The sequence below is a fragment of the Engystomops pustulosus genome, chromosome 1 (assembly GCF_040894005.1).
Source record: "Engystomops pustulosus chromosome 1, aEngPut4.maternal, whole genome shotgun sequence".
Classification (NCBI taxonomy): domain Eukaryota; kingdom Metazoa; phylum Chordata; class Amphibia; order Anura; family Leptodactylidae; genus Engystomops; species Engystomops pustulosus.
The window spans coordinates 9,775,323-9,795,613 of NC_092411.1; the positions used below are offsets into that span (position 1 = coordinate 9,775,323).

At 44.8% G+C, this 20,291-nt stretch overlaps 1 protein-coding gene across 2 annotated transcripts in view; it reads right to left on the reverse strand.

The window, feature by feature from the left end:
- The window catches only part of LOXHD1 (lipoxygenase homology PLAT domains 1), a 176,822-nt gene that overhangs the window by 24,299 nt on the left and 132,232 nt on the right, over positions 1-20,291 (reverse strand). For both annotated transcript variants that reach the window (XM_072132870.1, XM_072132875.1), the window contains 12 exons: positions 18,692-19,004; positions 17,264-17,415; positions 16,024-16,157; positions 15,501-15,649; positions 14,004-14,108; positions 13,587-13,715; positions 9,703-9,867; positions 7,982-8,163; positions 5,770-5,886; positions 2,797-2,959; positions 306-460; positions 12-221 (listed from right to left, as the gene is read on the reverse strand). In XM_072132870.1, the coding sequence (XP_071988971.1) occupies positions 12-221; positions 306-460; positions 2,797-2,959; positions 5,770-5,886; positions 7,982-8,163; positions 9,703-9,867; positions 13,587-13,715; positions 14,004-14,108; positions 15,501-15,649; positions 16,024-16,157; positions 17,264-17,415; positions 18,692-19,004 (1,974 nt within the window). The remainder of the gene's footprint in view (positions 1-11; positions 222-305; positions 461-2,796; positions 2,960-5,769; positions 5,887-7,981; positions 8,164-9,702; positions 9,868-13,586; positions 13,716-14,003; positions 14,109-15,500; positions 15,650-16,023; positions 16,158-17,263; positions 17,416-18,691; positions 19,005-20,291) is intronic.

A 20,291-nucleotide genomic window follows, 5' to 3' on the forward strand; every position in this document is an offset into this window, starting at 1 on the left:
TTTCCACCTACCTTCTCATACAGGATCCTCTCAATCCGTTTGTCTTCCTTTTTGGTGGAGAGCCACCGTTCACACAAGAAGAGGTAGCACTCCTCTGTCACCTCGTTCTGGACCTCCACCCTCTCCAGGTACCAGTCGGGGCTGATCATGGAGTTATCGTGACGGATTTTGATCTTATAGAGAGTGCCCAGGTCCACGGCTTCTATGATGAATTTGTCCATCTAGAAATAAATGTAGTTTGTCTATCGTCAGTATCCAGTCATTTCACAGGCGGATCCGGAGATTATCAGGAGAACATCACTTACCTGCCCTCTTTCAAACTTGTTGGAGTTGGTTTCAGATTTACTAAGTTTTCTCTCCCCCGTGTCACCAAGATCTCCGTATATGGTGAGAAAAACATTGGCGTCAGTGCCGGCTCCATAGATGTCCCCGGTGTACACAGACACGCAGTATGTGTGAGCTATGGAGGAGGGTACAACATCAACGTCACACGGGTGCACCATGGAAATATCCATCTACAGATCCAGGTCACACACATAATGGGAGACGTGACAAGACCAGCGACACATCTAAACCTCAAATCTATCCATAGTATTTATCTATAGAGGGGTGCTGAGGGGCACGGCGGCCACAGGAGTAGAAGGGCATTCTCGCCCCATGGCTGCAGAATTTTGAAAAACCTGCAAGCTTTTGTTCACCGTTTTTTTACAGAGAGCTACGCCGGGCTGGGCCTGGCGTAGATTTGCCCTAGCAGTCCGGCAGCCCACCATATACATCATGAGGCCTAAGTGTGAAGCTATTTGTTAATTAATTGTTTGGGAATATAAAAAACGGAATCCTTCAAAAGTCAGTGAGGTGACAGTGGGGCGTTCCCCAGACCCTCTAGACCCCAGTTTCCCAGCGTGGAGCTTCTCCAGGAACAGATGGATGAGCTCTCAGGTTACTAGACATTGATGTAAAACATTAGCCCCCGGCCTTTGTTATGGGGGATTCACCAGTATAAATCAGGGGGGATGATCCAGACTGGGGGGATGCAGCTGCAGCAGACGGGAAGGGGGGCGCTGCCTTCAGGAGACCTCCACAATAAGCACCTAATGACATTAGCATCAGAAAGAAGTGGCCTCTGCAATAAAACTTCTCGTCATCCACTAAGTTTCTAATTTACACCCGTGATCCTCCTGACGGCGTCGAGAACTAAGATGTACGAGGCCTCTGCTGCTGGACCGGCGCTGGACACAGGAGGGGATGGGGGTGAAATACACCTCTCCCCGCTACATACTCAGGGCTGAATATATACGGTGTGGGTAGGACTGTGTCTAGGGGTAGGTTAGGATTGTTCTATACAAGAAGGTTATGTCTGTATTGTACTTGCTGTGTGTGATGTATATTTGTATGCATTATACATGTAATTTGCATGTATTTTGCATGTTGTATATGTTGCATGTATTCTGCATATAGGGGCACATTTACTAAGGGACTGCACACCGCATTTCGGTCGGGTTTCCCGACTATTTCCAATTTGCGCCGCATTAACAGGGGTTTTTGGCGCACGCAATTGGATTTTGGTGCAATCGCAGCGACTTTCATGCGACAGAAACCGGGGGGCAGGCCGTTGGACAACCCGACTGATTTCGACTGAGCGCAGGATTTAAAATTCAAATTGTGTCGCAAGACAATGCACTTACATGCACCGGGAAGAAGAAGGTGAACTCCAGGGACCTGAGCGGGGAAGCGACACATGCAGGATATCGGGCGCACCATCGTGCCGGACTTCATCCTCGTCGGAGAACGCACCTCGGGGATCGCGACAGGACCGGGTGAGTAAATGTGCCCCATTGTGTTTATGTTGCATTTCTATGTATATTTTTTGTAAACATTACATATTAGATGTGCATGTAAGGAGTTATTCAGTGCTTCGTATATGTGTTGTGAGCAGGGCTGTATTAACCACTAGGCACCGTGGAAAAAGTGGGGGTCATTTACTAAGGGCCCGATTCGCATTTTCCTGACGTGTTACCCGAATATTTCCGATTTGCGCCAATTCTCCCTGAATTGCCCCGGGATTTTGCCGCACGCGATAGGATTGTGGCGCATCGGCGCTGGCATGCACGCGACGGAAATCGGGGGGTGTGGCCGAAACGAAAACCCTACGGATTCAGAAAAACCGCCGCATTTAAAAAAAAAAATCTGTCGCGGAGCTTGCACTTACCTTCACTAAGCCCGGCTCGGTGTATTCCAGTGCGTTCCAGGGAACTTCAGCCACCTGGTGGACGTCGGAGGAACTGCCTTAATAAATCCCGGCCGGACCCGAATCCAGCGCAGAGAAGGCGTCGCTGGATCGCGAATGGACCGGGTAAGTAAATCTGCCCCATTGTGTCGCAAGACAATGCACTTACATGCACCAGGAAGAAGAAGGTGAACTCCGGGGACCTGAGCGGGGAAGTGACACATGCAGGATATCGGGCGCACAATCTTAGTGAATTGCGGTACAGGGCATTCCGGTCGGGACAATGCACATCAGGGAACGCGCCAGGGACGGGTAAGTAAATGTGCCTCAGTGGTGTAACTTGAAGCTGATGGGCCCCAGTGCAATGTCTTTTCCAGACCCCTGACTATGGATTATAGTACTAGTCTTCTCATTTGGTAAAGTGACACCTTATGGGCCCCCTCAGCTTCCTGGGCCCAGTCTCTGCACCCCCTTAAGTTACGCCCCCGGTGTCACACCAGCTCTCAAGATTGCCTGAACCGGTTTATCTGAAGCACCAGCCCGTACATGTGTACACTATATGTCCTTACTCTCCAGAGGGTCCTCCACCTCCATTTCGATCTGTTTCAGGGTCCCGTCCTTTGTCAGTTTTTCGGTGAAGATGTCAGATGGGACAAGTTCCCGGACGGTTTCCCCATCATCTTCAGACTTGGCCAACCATCGTTCACAGGGGAAGGAGACGGTCTGAGAGCCCTGCAAATAGGAAAGGGGCAGTCAATACGTCATGCCTTGTACTGTGCATTGACAAAGTATTCGCCCCCCTTACACTTTTCTACCTTTTGCCACATTTCAGGCTTCAAGCATAAAGATATCAAGGGCACCATCCTCACTGTCACACATGGTGGGGGCACCATCCTCACTGTCACACATGGTGAGGGCACCATCCTCACTGTCACACATGGTGGTGGCACCATCCCCACTGTCACACATGGTGGGGGCACCATCCCCACTGTCACGCATGGTGGGGGCACCATCCTCACTGTCACACATGGTGGAGGCACCATCCTCACTGTCACACATGGTGGGGGCACCATCCCCACTGTCACACATGGTGAGGGCACCATCCTCACTGTCACACATGGTGGTGGCACCATCTTCACTGTCACACATGGTGGGGGCACCATCCTCACTGTCACACATGGTGAGGGCACCATCCTCACTGTCACACATGGTGGGGGCACCATCCTCACTGTCACACATGGTGGTGGCACCATCCTCACTGTCACACATGGTGAGGGCACCATCCTCACTGTCACACATGGTGGGGGCACCATCCTCACTGTCACATATGGTTTGGGCACCATCCTCACTGTCACACATGGTGGGGGCACCATCCTCACTGTCACACATGGTGGGGGCACCATCTTCACTGTCACACATGGTGGGGGCACCATCCTCACTGTCACACATGGTGGGGGCACCATCCTCACTGTCACACATGGTGGGGGCACCATCCTCACTGTCACACATGGTGGGGGCACCATCCTCACTGTCACACATGGTGGGGGCACCATCCTCACTGTCACACATGGTGGGGGCACCATCCTCACTGTCACACATGGTGGGGGCACCATCCTCACTGTCACACATGGTGGGGGGCCCATCCTCACTGTCACACATGGTGGGGGCACCATCCTCACTGTCACACATGGTGGGGGCACCATCCTCACTGTCACACATGGTGAGGGCACCATCCTCACTGTCACACATGGTGGGGGCACCATCCTCACTGTCACACATGGTGGGGGCACCATCCTCACTGTCACACATGGTGGGGGCACCATCCTCACTGTCACACATGGTGGGGGCACCATCCTCACTGTCACACATGGTGGGGGCACCATCCTCACTGTCACACATGTTGTCCCACGTGTTGTTGATTAACAGTTTTATAATCTTAATGTTTGAAGCCTGAAATGTGGCAAAAGGTAGAAAAGTGCAAGGGGGCTGAATATTTTGGCAAGGCGCTGTATTAGCCGCCATTGTGTATGTGTAGCTTCCATTCTGTTGATCTGCCTAGAGATTAGAGATCACCCCCTTGACAAAGTCCCGTCGGACGAAACATGTGTCGGGGTGGTCACTTGTGACCATCAGGTATATATATTTCATTTACTTTTTCTGATTTTATATTTCCCGTGCGCTTGTTATAATTACATTTACTTTTCCATTGGTTACATTGTAATTATTCATGCATCATCGCACTTTTGGCTGTGCACTAAGCACTTTATTTGGCATTTCTATGCATTGTAAGCCTCTCTTTGTACGCTTTGAACCACTCTATGGGGCAGGTTTACTTACCCGGCCCATTCGCGATCCAGCGGCGCGTTCTCTGCGGTGGATTCGGGTCTTCTGGTGATTCACTAAGGCAGTTCCTCCGACGTCCACCAGGTGTCGCTGCTGCGCTGAAGTTCCCCGAGGCCCGCCAGAATACTCTGAAATTCACCGGCCTATTTCTGGAGAAGGTAAGCGCGAGTACCGAGACACTTTTTTTTTTTTTAAATGCGGAGGTATTTCCGAATCCGTCGGGTTTTCTCTTGGCCACGCCCCCCGATTTCGGTCACGTGCATGCTAGCGCCGATGCGCCAAAATCCGATCGCGTGCGCCAAAATCCCGGGGCAATACAGGGAAAATCTGCGCAAATTGGAAAATTTTCGGGTAACACGTCGGGAAAACGCGAATCGGGCCCTTAGTAAATGACCCCCTATATGTTTGTATGTTCTATTTTAAACAATCCCAATAAACTTGTGTTTTTAGTATTGTAAAGCTCATTTCCGTTTCATCGGTTTTTGTTTCGTTTCTTTGAGCTCAATTTATTGTATATTGTGCCCTTTATTTGTACACATTTTTTGATCCATTAGTTCAAATAGGTTTGTATGCCTAGAGATTAGGACAAGTTACATCTGTTGCAGGAATTTGGGTGAGTGTAGGTTTCTGTTTCTATTACCTTGGTGTATAGCAAAAAACGTGATCGAAACTTCCTGAAGACCAGATACTTGGTCAGTTACTTCTCAGAAACCAATGAGCTTCTTATTTTTCTTTGCCTCTGCTAATATTCAGAGGTCGAATTCACACGACCGTTGGGGGATGTATCTACCAGCCACCGTATATACGTCCCCCATATGCCAGCAAGGGGCGCACAGTGCGGTATGTCCTATCTTTTCCCATATTACGGCGGCGTTCACCAAATATCTCCATGGAAGGGGGCAGCGCTCACCCCCTCCTCCTTCCCACGCGCCAATGTGTGAATGTAGCCTAACCAAGCATATGTCCAGGATAACTGAGCCTGTGTCATGGTTTAGCTCTTATCTGATCTATCAGCATTGTTGCCCATTTTCTGATTTGGAAGTCCCTCTACAACATCGAGAAGTCCTGAGACTTCACAGCAAATTGATCTCAGTACAATGCATTCTGGGACGCCCCCGCATGCTATCACCCATTCATAATCCAGGATAACAAATTTTAATGGAGACCCATACAAATATAGAACCACGAAGGTAACCCACCTTTCCATTGGGTAGAAGCCTACGAATGTCCACTCTGTCCAAGTGCCACCCGGCGTTGATCCCTTTGTCATTGTGCCCAATGCGGATCTTTTCAATCACGTCACCAATGTCCTCGAGCTGCAGGGTAAATGTGAACAGAAGTCAATGGGACGCGGACTGGAGGAATGTGGAGGGGGAAGTAGACTTTGGGGTGGGCGGTGGACAAAGAGAAACTACCGGATGGTGTCAGGCATACAAGGCGTAAGCGTGTGTGTAATGTCCTAGAGTTCGGCCATTACAAATCCACACCCCGCCCTCAATACTAAATGGACCCAGTGGGACCGATGAATCCACTGAGGTTATCAGCAACTCAGGTTCAGAAGTTTCAAGTTACAAGGCTTATGTAACTCATGGCTGTAATTAGGGGGGGTGAGGTATACATGGGTGCAGCTCCTTTCTATGTGACCACTGTGTAACACAAGAGTCTGTTTATGTGTTCTGTACACCTTAAGTGAAACAATTGAGTATCTTTCCCGTGTAATCCAGGCTTGTCATTGGCTGGCACCTCACAGGTAGTAAAGTAGACCTGTTCAGGAGCTCTGGGTGAGTCTGGAGAAATAGAGCATGCTGACTACACACAGATTGCTGAGCTGCTGATGCAGCAGAGCCAAACAGGCTCCAAAGAAGACAAAGTCAGTCTAGTCGAGTCTAATAGGTCTGAGGTACTTCAATCGTTCCTGCAACTATTCGACTATTGTCTTCACAAAAAGCCAGCCAATTGTAAGATATGCTAGCCACAGGAGAAACCGTTGCCAGCCTGTTACATGCTACTGCTTAGACTGTTTGCTATTAAGGGAACTTTTAAGGAAGTTTTTACCACTTTACTTCAGTTTCTCTGATGTCCACGCCTGCCCTGCCGCTAACATCAATGGCTTCCCTTCTCCCAAGCATTGATCATCAATATACACTGGGAGTGCCTCCAGGGGATTATCTACCATGCCTCCCCCTCCTCTTGCTTCTACCTGGTCTAGAGAGGGGTGGATGAGTCCTAGTTTAGGACCAAGCTACCGTGACAATTGCCGCAAAGCTACTACTAAGTCAGACCCTCTGGTCCTCACCCCCTGATTGCGCCCATAGTAGGTTGCACGTGTTCTGCTACATCAGTCGCCTATTTTCAGTGCTGTACCGGATCTCCACCTGATAGAGGAAGAACAATGCACCCATCACCCAGATCTGCAATTACTGGACTTGTAAGTTCTGCATGCAGATGTAGCAGAGCTGGTTTGGCCATTTTGCAGACATCATGTGGATATAAAAAACTATGTTATTTGTGGTGTAAAATATAATATCATTTAATATATTTTTTACAGCGTTCATGCCCATATTTTACTTTATACCAAAGCAAATGATATGATGGGAATTGATAGCCCAGGGTATTGCATTCTACTCAATAGGTGCAGCACAAGAGAAGTTTTGTCAAAGGTAAGTGATACTGTAATAGGACAAATGGTAAGATCCTGGGGAAGACGCGGAGACTCCTGGTCTCATTTTCAGACACAAGCTTCCAGTTACTGGCACCACATTGCCTTTAACTTGGGATTCCTCAAATTCTTGACGTTGGGTATAAATATTCCCACTGCAGAGAGTCAAATATTTACAAGAGGAGATGAGAACGGGACGTCTGTATGTGACACTAATGACAACAGGGCGAATGAGCCGGCTCGGCTGTGCATGAAATATTGACTCTTATATTGACTCCCCACTTTTCACATCCGGAAGGGAAGTGTCACCGGATGAGTAATCCTGCATGAGCTCAGCTGAGTGAAGGTGGTCGGACACTACTGAGAAACATCTTATACTGGCAATGAGGGGGAGGGGGGAACAGCGACATCAAATTAATATTGTGACTCTTTTCTTAAAGGGGTCTTCCCATAATCCACATTTATCCCCTATCGACAGGTCCGCAAGTTCCCCATGGGAGGAATGATTGTCCCATAGGCTCCCATCACAGGGACTGATAAAAATCGGAATGAAGATAATACTGCAGCCTCCATGATGGATAGAGAAGGATTATCACACTGTCTCCCCAGCAGGCACAGATTGTACAGTCTCTACCCGCCCATGTGATGCTGTTCTGAAGCATCATGGGATAGACAGCACAGAAATGTAATATGAGGATGTAGTTGTTATTCACACCGTAGTTTCTGTGTATACAGTACAGTAGGTCCGTTACCTCCACAATGAACTGGTCCACAGAATTCCTCTCGAAGTACATCCGGCGCTCCCGCTTGTTTACACACAGGGATTTCTGCTGAGTGCAGACCCCGTCTCTGCCATAGAGAACGATGAAGACATCAGCATCCGTCCCCGCGCCAAATATGTCGCTTGTGTAAACCGTAATCTCATAGGGAACAACTAGAGAGACACAAACACAAAGGCGGAGCGTTATTATCAGCAAAGAGTCAGCACTAACATTACAGACATCTGCTGCCGAGGAATCCCGGGAACGTCACTTTATTTATACATGTACTTACTTATGTATGGACGGACATCACATGGTGCCCAAAGACAGTGTGGCCCCCTCACATGGTGCCCAAAGACAGTGTGACCCCCTCACATGGTGCCCAAAGACAGTGTGACCCCCTCACATGGTGCCCAAAGACAGTGTGACCCCCTCACATGGTGCCCAAAGACAGTGTGACCCCTCACATGGTGCCCAAAGACAGTGTGACCCCCTCACATGGTGCCCAAAGACAGTGTGACCCCCTCACATGGTGCCCAAAGACAGTGTGACCCCCTCACATGGTGCCCAAAGACAGTGTGACCCCCTCACATGGTGCCCAAAGACAGTGTGACCCCCTCACATGGTGCCCAACGACAGTGGGAACCCCTCACATGGTGCCCAAAGACAGTGTGACCCCCTCACATGGTGCCCAAAGACAGTGTGACCCCCTCACATGGTGCCCAAAGACAGTGTGACCCCCTCACATGGTGCCCAAAGACAGTGTGGCACCCTCACATGGTGCCTAAAGACAGTGTGACCCCCTCACATTGTGCCCAAAGACAGTGTGACCCCCTCACATGGTGCCCAAAGACAGTGTGACCCCCTCACATGGTGCCCAAAGACAGTGTGACCCCCTCACATGGTGCCCAAAGACAGTGTGACCCCCTCACATGGTGCCCAAAGACAGTGTGACCCCCTCACATGGTGTACAAAGACAGTGTGACCCCCTCACATGGTGCCCAAAGACAGTGTGACCCCCTCACATGGTGCCCAAAGACAGTGTAGCCCCCTCACATGGTGCCCAAAGACAGTGTGACCCCCTCACATTGTGCCCAACGACAGTGTGACCCCCCTCACATGGTGCCCAACGACAGTGTGACCCCCTCACATGGTGCCCAAAGACAGTGTGACCCCCTCACATGGTGCGCAAAGACAGTGCAACCCACCTGGGTGTGCATGTATGCCCTCCCTCATATGATGTCAAAGGACAATTTGATTTCCTGTGTCACACAATGTCCATGATATGTAAGACTTCTATATGTCACACATAGACAGTATTGTCACCTATGAGGCATAGTGCCCATAGACAGTACTTTCACCTATGTCACAGAGTACCTATAGACAGTACTTTCACCTATGTCACAGAGTACCTATAGACAGTATGGTATTTCAAAAGATTTCTAAAAGTTTTTTAAAAATTTTTAGTGACTTTGCTATCCACAGATGTCACCTTCATGAATAGGCTTGGGGTGTCTGATCCGGGGATGACAGTGGGTCTATCACTGGTAATGGTAATGGCTTCCCTGTCTCTCCATGGGGGATATTAGTGATAAAGTATCCACCATGAAGAGGAGAAATGTCACTGTACTTCTGTATTCTCCCAATATTGAGATAACAAAGATGTTCTACAAGGTCAGAGCTCGTACAGATGCGTACAGAGCTCTACGTACAAGGTGTATACTGTTCTGTCTGAAGTTCTGAAGGAAACAAGTATCTCTCGATGGCTCCATCATCTTCTGTTTTGTCCAACCATCGCCCACACGGAAATTTTAAGCGTTGTCCAAGTGACGGGGCATCGACTTCCACCCAGTCGAGGAACCACCCGGCTGAGCTTCCTGGAAGAAGAAGTAACACAGAGGTCAGAGGACTCCGATCCCAATGTCCTCAGCCAAACCCAACAGGACAAACCCAGCCAAGACAAGGTCTGAGGAGCCGGCAGGACGCTGCGTCCTCCCCCGCCCCAGGCAGACACTCAATACCACCATTAATATAAGTGATAAATGGGACCCGGGCCCGGAGCACCCAGACGTCATACATCACCTGAAATAACCAGCAGGAATACATTACCTCACACTACAGGAGGAGAAAAGATAGATAGATAGATAGATAGATAGATAGATAGATAGATAGATAGATAGATAGATAGATAGGAGATAGATGGATGGATGGATAGATAGATAGAGAGATAGATAGATAGATATGAGATAGATAGATAGGAGATAGATAGATAGATAGGAGATAGATAGATATGAGATAGATAGAAAGATAGATAGATATGAGATAGATAGATAGATAGATAGATAGATAGATAGATAGGAGATAGATAGATAGGAGATAGATAGATATGAGATAGATAGATAGATAGATAGATAGATAGATAGATAGGAGATAGATAGATATGAGATAGATAGATAGATAGATATGAGATAGATAGATAGATAGATAGATAGATAGATAGATAGATAGGAGATAGATAGATGGATAGATAGATAGATAGATATGAGATAGATAGATAGATAGATGGATGGATGGATAGATAGATAGGAGATAGATAGATAGATAGATATGAGATAGATAGATAGATAGATAGATAGATAGGAGATAGATAGATAGATAGATAGATATTAGATAGATAGATAGATAGATAGATAGGAGATAGATAGATAGATATGAGATAGATAGATGGATAGATAGGTAGATAGGAGATAAATAGATAGATAGATAGATAGATAGATAGATAGATATGAGATAGATAGATGGATAGATAGGTAGATAGGAGATAAATAGATAGATAGATAGATAGATATGAGATAGATAGATAGATAGATAGATAGATAGATATGAGATAGATAGATAGATAGATAGATAGATAGATAAATATGAAATAGATAGATAGGAGATAGATAGATAGGAGATAGATAGATAGGAGATAGATAGATAGATATGAGATAGATAGGAAATAGATAGGAGATAGATATGAGATAGATAGGAAATAGATAGGAGATAGATATGAGATAGATAGATAGATAGATAGGAGATAGATAGATAGATAGATAGATAGGAGATAGATAGATAGATAGATAGATAGATAGATAGATAGATAGGAGATAGATAGATAGATATGAGATAGGAGATAGATAGATAGATAGATATGAGATAGGAGATAGATAGATAGATAGATAGATAGATATGAGATATATAGATAGATAGATAGATAGATAGATAGATAGATAGATAGATAGATAGATAGGAGATAGATAGATATGAGATAGGTAGATAGATAGATAGATAGATAGATAGATAGATATGAGATAGATAGATAGATAGATAGATAGATAGATAGATAGGAGATAGATAGATGGATAGATAGATAGATAGGAGATAGATAGATAGATAGATAGATAGGAGATAGATAGATGGATAGATAGATAGATAGATAGATAGATATGAGATAGATAGATAGATAGATAGATAGATAGATAGGAGATAGATAGATAGATAGATAGATAGATAGGAGATAGATAGATATGAGATAGATAGATAGATAGATAGATAGATAGATAGATAGATAGATATGAGATAGATAGATAGATAGATAGATAGATAGATAGATAGATAGATAGGAGATAGATAGATATGAGATAGATAGATATGAGATAGATAGATAGATAGATATGAGATAGATAGATAGGAGATAGATAGATGGATGGATGGATAGATAGATAGGAGATAGATAGATAGATATGAGATAGATAGATAGATAGATAGATAGATAGATAGATAGATAGATAGGAGATAGATAGATAGATAGATAGATAGATAGATAGATAGATATGATATAGATAGATAGATATGAGATAGATAGATAGATAGATAGATAGATAGATAGATATTAGATAGATAGATAGATAGATATTAGATAGATAGATAGATAGGAGATAGATAGATAGATATGAGATAGATGGATAGATAGATAGATAGGAGATAAATAGATAGATAGATAGATAGATAGATAGGAGATAGATAGGAGATAGATAGATAGATATGAGATAAATAGATAGATAGATAGATAGATAGATAGATAGGAGATAGATAGATAGATAGGAGATAGATAGATAGATAGATATGAGATAGATAGGAAATAGATAGGAGATAGATATGAGATAGATAGGAAATAGATAGGAGATAGATATGAGATAGATAGATAGATAGATAGATAGGAGATAGATAGATAGATAGATAGGAGATAGATAGGAGATAGATAGATAGATATGAGATAGGAGATAGATAGATAGATAGATAGATAGATATGAGATAGGAGATAGATAGATAGATAGATAGATAGATAGGAGATAGATAGATAGATAGATATGATATAGATAGATAGATAGATAGGAGATAGATAGATAGATAGATATGATATAGATAGATAGATAGATAGATAGATAGGAGATAGATAGATAGATAGATAGGAGATAGATAGATAGATAGATAGATAGGAGATAGATAGATAGATAGATAGATAGGAGATAGATAGATAGATAGATAGATAGATAGATAGGAGATAGATATGATATAGATAGATAGATAGATAGATAGATAGATAGATAGATCACCCGCTGTGTATGGAGAGAGCTCAGCTCATGAGCTCTCTCCATACACCCCTTGCGGTGCGAGGACGATATAGTTCGTCCTCGGTCGGCAAGATGTTAAAGAGGCCTCCACCAAATGTGGGAGATGCGCCCACTGTGGGTCTGGGCTGACCAGGCCGTAACTACCAGACATGGTCATGCCCGACTTAAGCCTATGGCAGAGCCAGGGAGCAATAAGTTCCCTGATCTGCCATTTAACTATCCGTGTTAAGCTCAGAAGGCTGCACCGCCATCTATCCGCGAGGGAAGAAGAGGAGGACGGCACGCACTGGGGGAACGGAGGAAGGTGAAGTACATTTTAATTTTTTTACCTTGGACTATATATAGTTATTATGGGGGTGTATATAGTTCACTATTATAGCAGGTGTTGTGTATATAGTTATAATAGGGGAACTGTATATAGTTAGTTATTATAGGAGGTGTTGTGCATATAATTATTATGGGGGGGTGTATAGTTATAATAGGGGACTGTATATAGTTAGCTGTTATAGGGGGACTGTATATAGTTAATGCTGGGGGTGCATACAGTGAATACTGGAGGGCTGTATATAGTGAATACTGGGGGGCTGTATATAGTGAATACTGGAGGGCTGTATATAGTGAATACTGGGGGGCTGTATATAGAGAATACTGGGGGGCTGTATATTGTGTATACTGGGGGGCTGTATATTGTGTATACTGGGAGCTGTATATAGTTAATGCTGGGGGCCTGTGTATAGCGATTTCTGTTCCCCATTCAATGGGGGCCCCCACCAGATTTTGCACCCAGGGGCCCCCACCAACCTTAATCTGGAGATAGATAGGAGCTAGATAGGAGCTAGATAGGAGATAGATAGACGGACAGACAAACAGATATAATAAATAGATAGATATGAGATATAATAAATACATATATTTCACACCTTTGTTGTCATGGCCAATCTTTATTTTCTTGAGGGGCCCAATATCCACGGCCTCCACAGTGAACACATCAATTTTTCCCCTTTCAAATTTGTTCTTGTTGGTTTTAGACGCTTTGAGATTCATAAAACCTAAGAGGGAGACATGAGGTGTAGGTTATACAAGTCACCCTGCAGTTGCCCTGGCTGCAGCAGTAGTGGAAGAATCTACAGACCTAATACTTGTTACAGCTGAAGATCTGCTACAATTGTATCTAATCTAGAGTTCTAAGGAAGCCCCAGATGCACGGAGTCGGGACTGGATAGAGCGGCTCCCGGGTCATGGCTGGGGTGACTGAGCCCTAACCCTCCCATTTATACTCAGGAGCACAGTCATACAGAGATACAGGACGTGAAGCTGAGGGTATGGGAGCTGCGTACCAGTGTCGTCCTTCTCTCCAAACAGTACGATGAACACATTGGCGTCGGTGCCGGCGTTCTTCTTGTCTCCAGTCTTCACCCGTACGGTGTATGTGGTGGATTTGGCTGAAAAAAATAACAATATCTATTTCATATTGATCTTTCTTTTTACTTTTCTACCACCTGGGGCAGATTTATCGAAATAGTTTCTATTCCGAGCTACAGGTGTGGAGTGACATGAGGGGACGTTCCTGTTCCTCACCACAGTCTCTTGATAAATCTGAAGTGTGAGGTGGGGCCCCATCATTTGCTGGCGCACCAGGCCACTCCACAGCTCTGCACTGTCCCCTCCCTGCATAGGTGGCGTAGAGGAGGAATTAGTCACAATTCTTGGCTCTCTGCCAGGAATTGTGACTTTGTTGCAGTTGGTCGGCTATTAGTCAGGCCTACAAGTTGCGATCAATCCCCCCTATGACTCCACATATATCTATCACCAGGGACGCCCCACCAGTTGGGCAGTCTTCTCGAATAATCATTGTCCATTGATAGAATTCTTGTTAGAATGTGATTTACTAACATATTAACACCAGATCCTATATAAAAGGTACACGTGGGTGAGGCCATTGCACCAGATGCCTCAGACTTGTAGTTACAGACTCGGCGTGAAACATAAAGATATCAACGCGAGTCCCCTCAGAGCTGTAGTCAGATCACACGCCATATGTTACTGCTGTAAATTGGAGTCTGGGGAGAGAGTGTGGCTGCTGAGATGGTGACAGTGTCATTAAAATACATGGAAATCGCAAGACTGAAACGATGAACGTGGTGAATCCGGGTAACGGGATAGTAATGAAGGAGGATATAAAGGAACACTCAAACTTTAAACTGAGGCATAAACAAGTGTGGAAGAAGCTGATGGCTAGAAAAAAACACGGCTGATAAAAGCAGTGCCACACCCAGTGTGGGACTGGGGCTCCTTGGGCCCACCAGATAGACTCTGCTGGAGGCCCACCCTCCATCCATTTCTGGAAAACAGGCTCCAAATTAAGTTGTATTCTTCTGCACCTCTACTGGTTTAGAGCCTGGGCCCACCGGAGGATCATCTGGTACTCTGGTGGGCCAGTCCAACACTGGCCACACCTGTCCGCAGGTTGGGGTGTGATTGACAATGCAAAACACAACCTGTGGCTAATTGTTTTTGGCCAAAAGCAGCCATGTTTTCTAGTTTTGGACAGGTCTTGTATAAGCTCAAAGATCAAAAATGAGAAGACCTCATAAGATCTTTCCTGCCTTTCCAGCACTACCCTTCCATCAAGGGTGTTCAGGTGGCAATTTTGGGATATCTGTAGCCTATGACCGAACCAATCTCATTGGTAAGGCGCTGAGACCACTGATTGACATGGGTCGGTGGTTCCTCCCTACAGCACAGAAGACAAGGACCAGCATGGTGAGCAGAGCAGAGAGATGGATCTGGAACGTGGGTTGGCAGATTTCAGGATATGAGAAGACCACACAAACCTTTCTGTTCCAATCCCAGCGTCGCGAGAGACTGCTCCTCTCCGTCGTCGTCTTTCTTCATAAATGCCTCATTTACCGGAACCAACATTCTAGAAATCTGACCATCATCTTCATCTACTGCCAACCATCTTTGGCATGGGAAAAAGTATCTACATGGACAAAGTGGAGAAGACAGGGTTATCAGACAAATAGAGGGCAAGTCACCAACCGAGACCCCCGACCAGATAGAAGGAGCTTCCTATAGTATTGGTATCCTATGTGGGTATACCCCTATAGACATCAGAGCTTGAGATATAACCTAGGTGTGATGCCTTTTGGCCAGTACCTCTACTCTGCATAGAGAGCTTTATAAAATGTGCTTACAGTAGACGTTCGCTGCCATTAATGGATTCAAATTGACGTTCAAAATGTCCAAAGACTTGATACACGCTGTGGTTTGATCTCGGTTTAATTGACCAGTGTCCACCGCAGATCCATCCCTCAGGCTTGAGAAGCCTCATTATCTGTAATAAGAAATACTCACTTTGTTTCATCTTTCATCTCTACAATCTCCACTCGGTCTAGGAACCAGGCAGCATTTGCCCCCGAGTTATCGTGACGGATTCGCAGCTTTTTCAGTTCTCCCAACTCAATGGCGCTGATGGTGAAAACATCTTCCTGCAAGAAATTTAAAAAGCACAATAATTGAGAAAATGTTGTTTGATGATGCAACTTGTTATCACCGTATTTTTCATTAAATATGTTGTCTCCTTAAAGGAAACCTACCATGTGATGTGATGCATTATGAAGCAAACATACCCTGAGAATGCTGTAGCTACACTGATGCAGGATCAGATCTTGGTTAATCCCTGAGCTGAGTGGTTTTGCTGATAAAACAGATATAACATTATGATAATGAAGCTCTGTGGCTTCTATATCTGCTCTGGAGCTTGCTTTCCCGCTTCTCATAGCAGGAGAGTTTCTCTCTGATTGCATCATCATCTCCTGCACTTCTCTTCCTGCCAGACAGAATAATCAATTGCTGCACCATCCCCCAGCTGCTGTGTATAAGTCATTCAGCTCAGATTCATTAGTGCTTGACTAGTCATGCTTCACTTAGCAGCCATTTGCAAATGCAAGCTCCCGTGTCTGTCCCATCCAGTCTATACCTGAATGGTATGATTGCTTTTTTAGCAAAACCACTAAGTTCAGGGATTAACCAAAATATGATCCTGCATCAGTGTAGCTACAGCATTCTCAAGGTATGTCTGCTTCATACTGCATCAAATCAAATGGTAGGTCTCCTTTAAGGCTGCCCCTTTACAAAACAAAACAGGGGACCCTAAACCATTAAGAAATTAGGCTTTGTCTCTCAAGAGATGATCCGTCCATGGCCAGTTCTCCCCAGTTTCTTGTTTCATAATAGTGTTGTTCCTCAGGGGAGGAGAATCTATGTCCTTGCCCCCTAGTTACAAAAGTGACTCGATTATCTCTCTTCAATGGCAGGAGGGTGGCTACATGGTCTATCTCTATGCTAGGTTTGTACTTGGGCTGAGGAAAGATTATTCATTCATTATTCTCCTGGTCCATTATTCTCCCCAACAGAAAGTGTAGAAGATAGGATGAAAATTACACAAGGATGGGAAATTCATACAAATTCAAGGCAGATTTTAACCCGATAGCTGGGTCATCAAACCCAGACTTGATAAAGATGATTCTTACAACGTGTCCATCATCCAATACACGATACCTAAGTGATGGCTCCAAACAACCAAAGACAGTACCTGCCCCTTCTCAAACTTATTCAGGTGGTTGGACTTTTTCAGATGTCGTTCACCGGTGTCCCCAACCTCCCCATAAATGGTGACAAACACATTGGCATCAGTTCCAGCGCCCCACATAGTTCCGGTAAATACATGGATTTCATAAGTGTTTTCTGGAAAATACAATTAAATAATTAAACTAAATTTTGAAGCTTTCGAAGTTTTGACACTATGGGGCAGATTTACTTACCCGGTCCATTCGCGATCCAGCCGGGCGTTCTTTGTGGAGGATTCGGGTTCTGCTGGGATTCACTAAGGTAGTTCCTCCGACGTCCACCAGGTGTCGCTGCTGCACTGAAGTTCATCAAAATGCACTGAACTTCACCAAGCCGTCCTGGGTGCAGGTAAGTGTGTGTCAAGTGACACTTTTTAAAAATGCGGCGGTTTTTCCGAATCCGTCGGGTTTTCGTACGCGCGCATGCCGGCGCCAAAATCCCGGGACAATACAGGAAAAATCGGCGCAAAACGGAAAAATTTGCATAACCCGCCGGAAAGACCCGATTCGGGCCCTTAGTAAATGACCCCCTATATATTCAGGGATGATACTAAGTAGGATGACCATATGTACTGTATACAAGAGAAACAGAGACCTCAGTTATAAGAAATATGTATGGGGAGTGGGGAGTGGTCTCATACTCAGGGTGGGGCTTTTCTCCCTTTCAAATTTGGAAAAATGGTCAAAGTCAAGATGTAACAATATTTTTTACATCTTAAATTCTAAATGAATGCCTTTTTTCTAGTTGCATGAATGTGAAAGGGATAAGAATGCACAAAATGGGAAGAGTCTCTTACTCAGGGGTGGGACTTTTCATAAATTCAAGTTTTCACTATGAATGTTGGATGGTAACAAGATGTGTTTTGTCAGGAAGTCTTGAATTCATTGTTTATAGAAGTATTAATTGTATGTATAGTATTTTTTGTAACAATTCCTCCCTGTTTTCTAGATCTCTGCTTGCTGCCCTGCTATAGAAAGCTTTTATGTTTACTTTCACTGGATAGAAATCTGTCCATGGTCATGTGATGGACATGCAGGTGCACAAGCCGTTACATCACACGGCTCTGATTACTCTCTGTGATAATAACGGCTCATGCACCTGTGTGACATCACATGACCAGGCACAGATTTCTATCAACTGGAAGTAAACATAGAAGCTTTGTATAGAAGGACAGCAAGCAGAGATCTAGAGAACTGTGAGGAATCTATACAGATAGCATATTGGAAAATTGTATGACTTTTCATTACACAAACATAATTAATGCTTAAAGTGGACAACCCCTTTAATATCATAAAATGCCCATAATGCTTAGTACCACGCAATCCACATTCCAAAGAATATCTATGTCTATCTGTAATTTCTGTTCTTATTTAGGGCTTTATTTAACCCTTACCTTCAAGGTCTGTATCTTGGGGAAGAAGTTCCACCACCACCTCTCCATCTACTTCCCCTCGTGCCAGCCACCTGTTACACTCAAACTTGTAGCACTCCACCACTTCCTGCGGCTGCAGCTCCACGTCGTCTTCTTTGCTGGATTTTTTCTTCTTGTTGGGTTTCTTCTTCTTGTCTGGGGGTTGGGCTACCGGCATCATCTGAACTCCAACACGTTTGATCTCAACTGTTTCAAGAAACCAACCATCCCCGAAACCTGTGCCATCATGACCAATTCTAAGCTTGCGAATCTGCCCGACGTCCAATGCCTCTATCTGTAAGCAGAAAATGTATTGTGTGTTACATATACAATATTTCTTAAATGGGACATGGCTAATTCAAAGGACCTCGCTGTTGGACTCTACTTCTTGAACTACACAGGAAGTGACCATGGCACTCAGTATTTGGCTGACTCACTTCCTGCTTTTTTGAAAGGGAACAGGAAGTAGAGACCAACAGGCACACAGGAAGACTCCAAAATGGTTGCAGCATGATATTGTTAAGAGCTATTATAATACTATTTGAATTATAAGAAAATTTACTAGTTGGAGAACTACTTTGAGAATGTTTCTTCTTAACTTCTGTGTAATTCACTCATGGTGGCCCATTAGATAAAGAACAGGCAAAGTAGTGCCCTCCACCTCTAATTGGGGCAAATTTACTTACCTGGTCCTGTAGCGATTCCCAATTCGGACGGTCCGACGAGGATGAAGTCCGGCGCGATTCATGAAGATCTTGCGCCGAAGTTCCTGCATCCGTCGCTTCCCCACCGAGGTCCGCCGAAGTTCACCTTCTTCTTCCCCGTGCTTGTAAGTGCAACATAATTCCAAATGTTAATCTTGCACGTTGTCTGAATCCGTTGGGTTGCCCGGCGCCCCCCCCCTCCCCCCGGGAAACCTGACGTAAATGCGCACCACGGACCCTTCGTCAATGAGCCCAAGCGTATTAGCATCATACCACCACATAGTCTCACAATATACTGCCATGTATATAATACCGCTATATAGTGACCAAGCAAAATGCACATTGTAACAACACATAGGGGCTCATTTACTAAGGGTTCGCGGAGCGCATTTTCGCCGGGTTTCCCGTCGATTTTTGTTTTGCGTCGCATTTAACAGGGGATTTTGGCGCTATGTTGACCAGCAAAACATGTGTTGCTATATACCGAACGCAAGCGTTTAGCTCTCAGTGCACATTCGTTGCGTTTCAAATTACAATTCAAGTGCAATATGTGAATGCGGCCTAAGGGCCCTGTTACTAATCAGGGGCCCCAAGCAACTGCCTAGCTTAACTCCCCCTAAACGTAGCCCTAAGAGAAATATTCATAACTGGGTGCAATTATATAAAGTATACTCAACTATTTTTGTTTTTTAATTATGTAACTTAACATTCGACAGAGAGAATAATTGAAGGCATAATTAATATTAACAAGAATAGAAAGTGTAAACCCATTAGGAAGCCATGTGAATGGAATATAAATTAACAGTCTCAGTATCATCAGCAGATGCGGCTATGGGTATAGACTGTACTGAGGATACAGAGATGTACAGAATATCTAG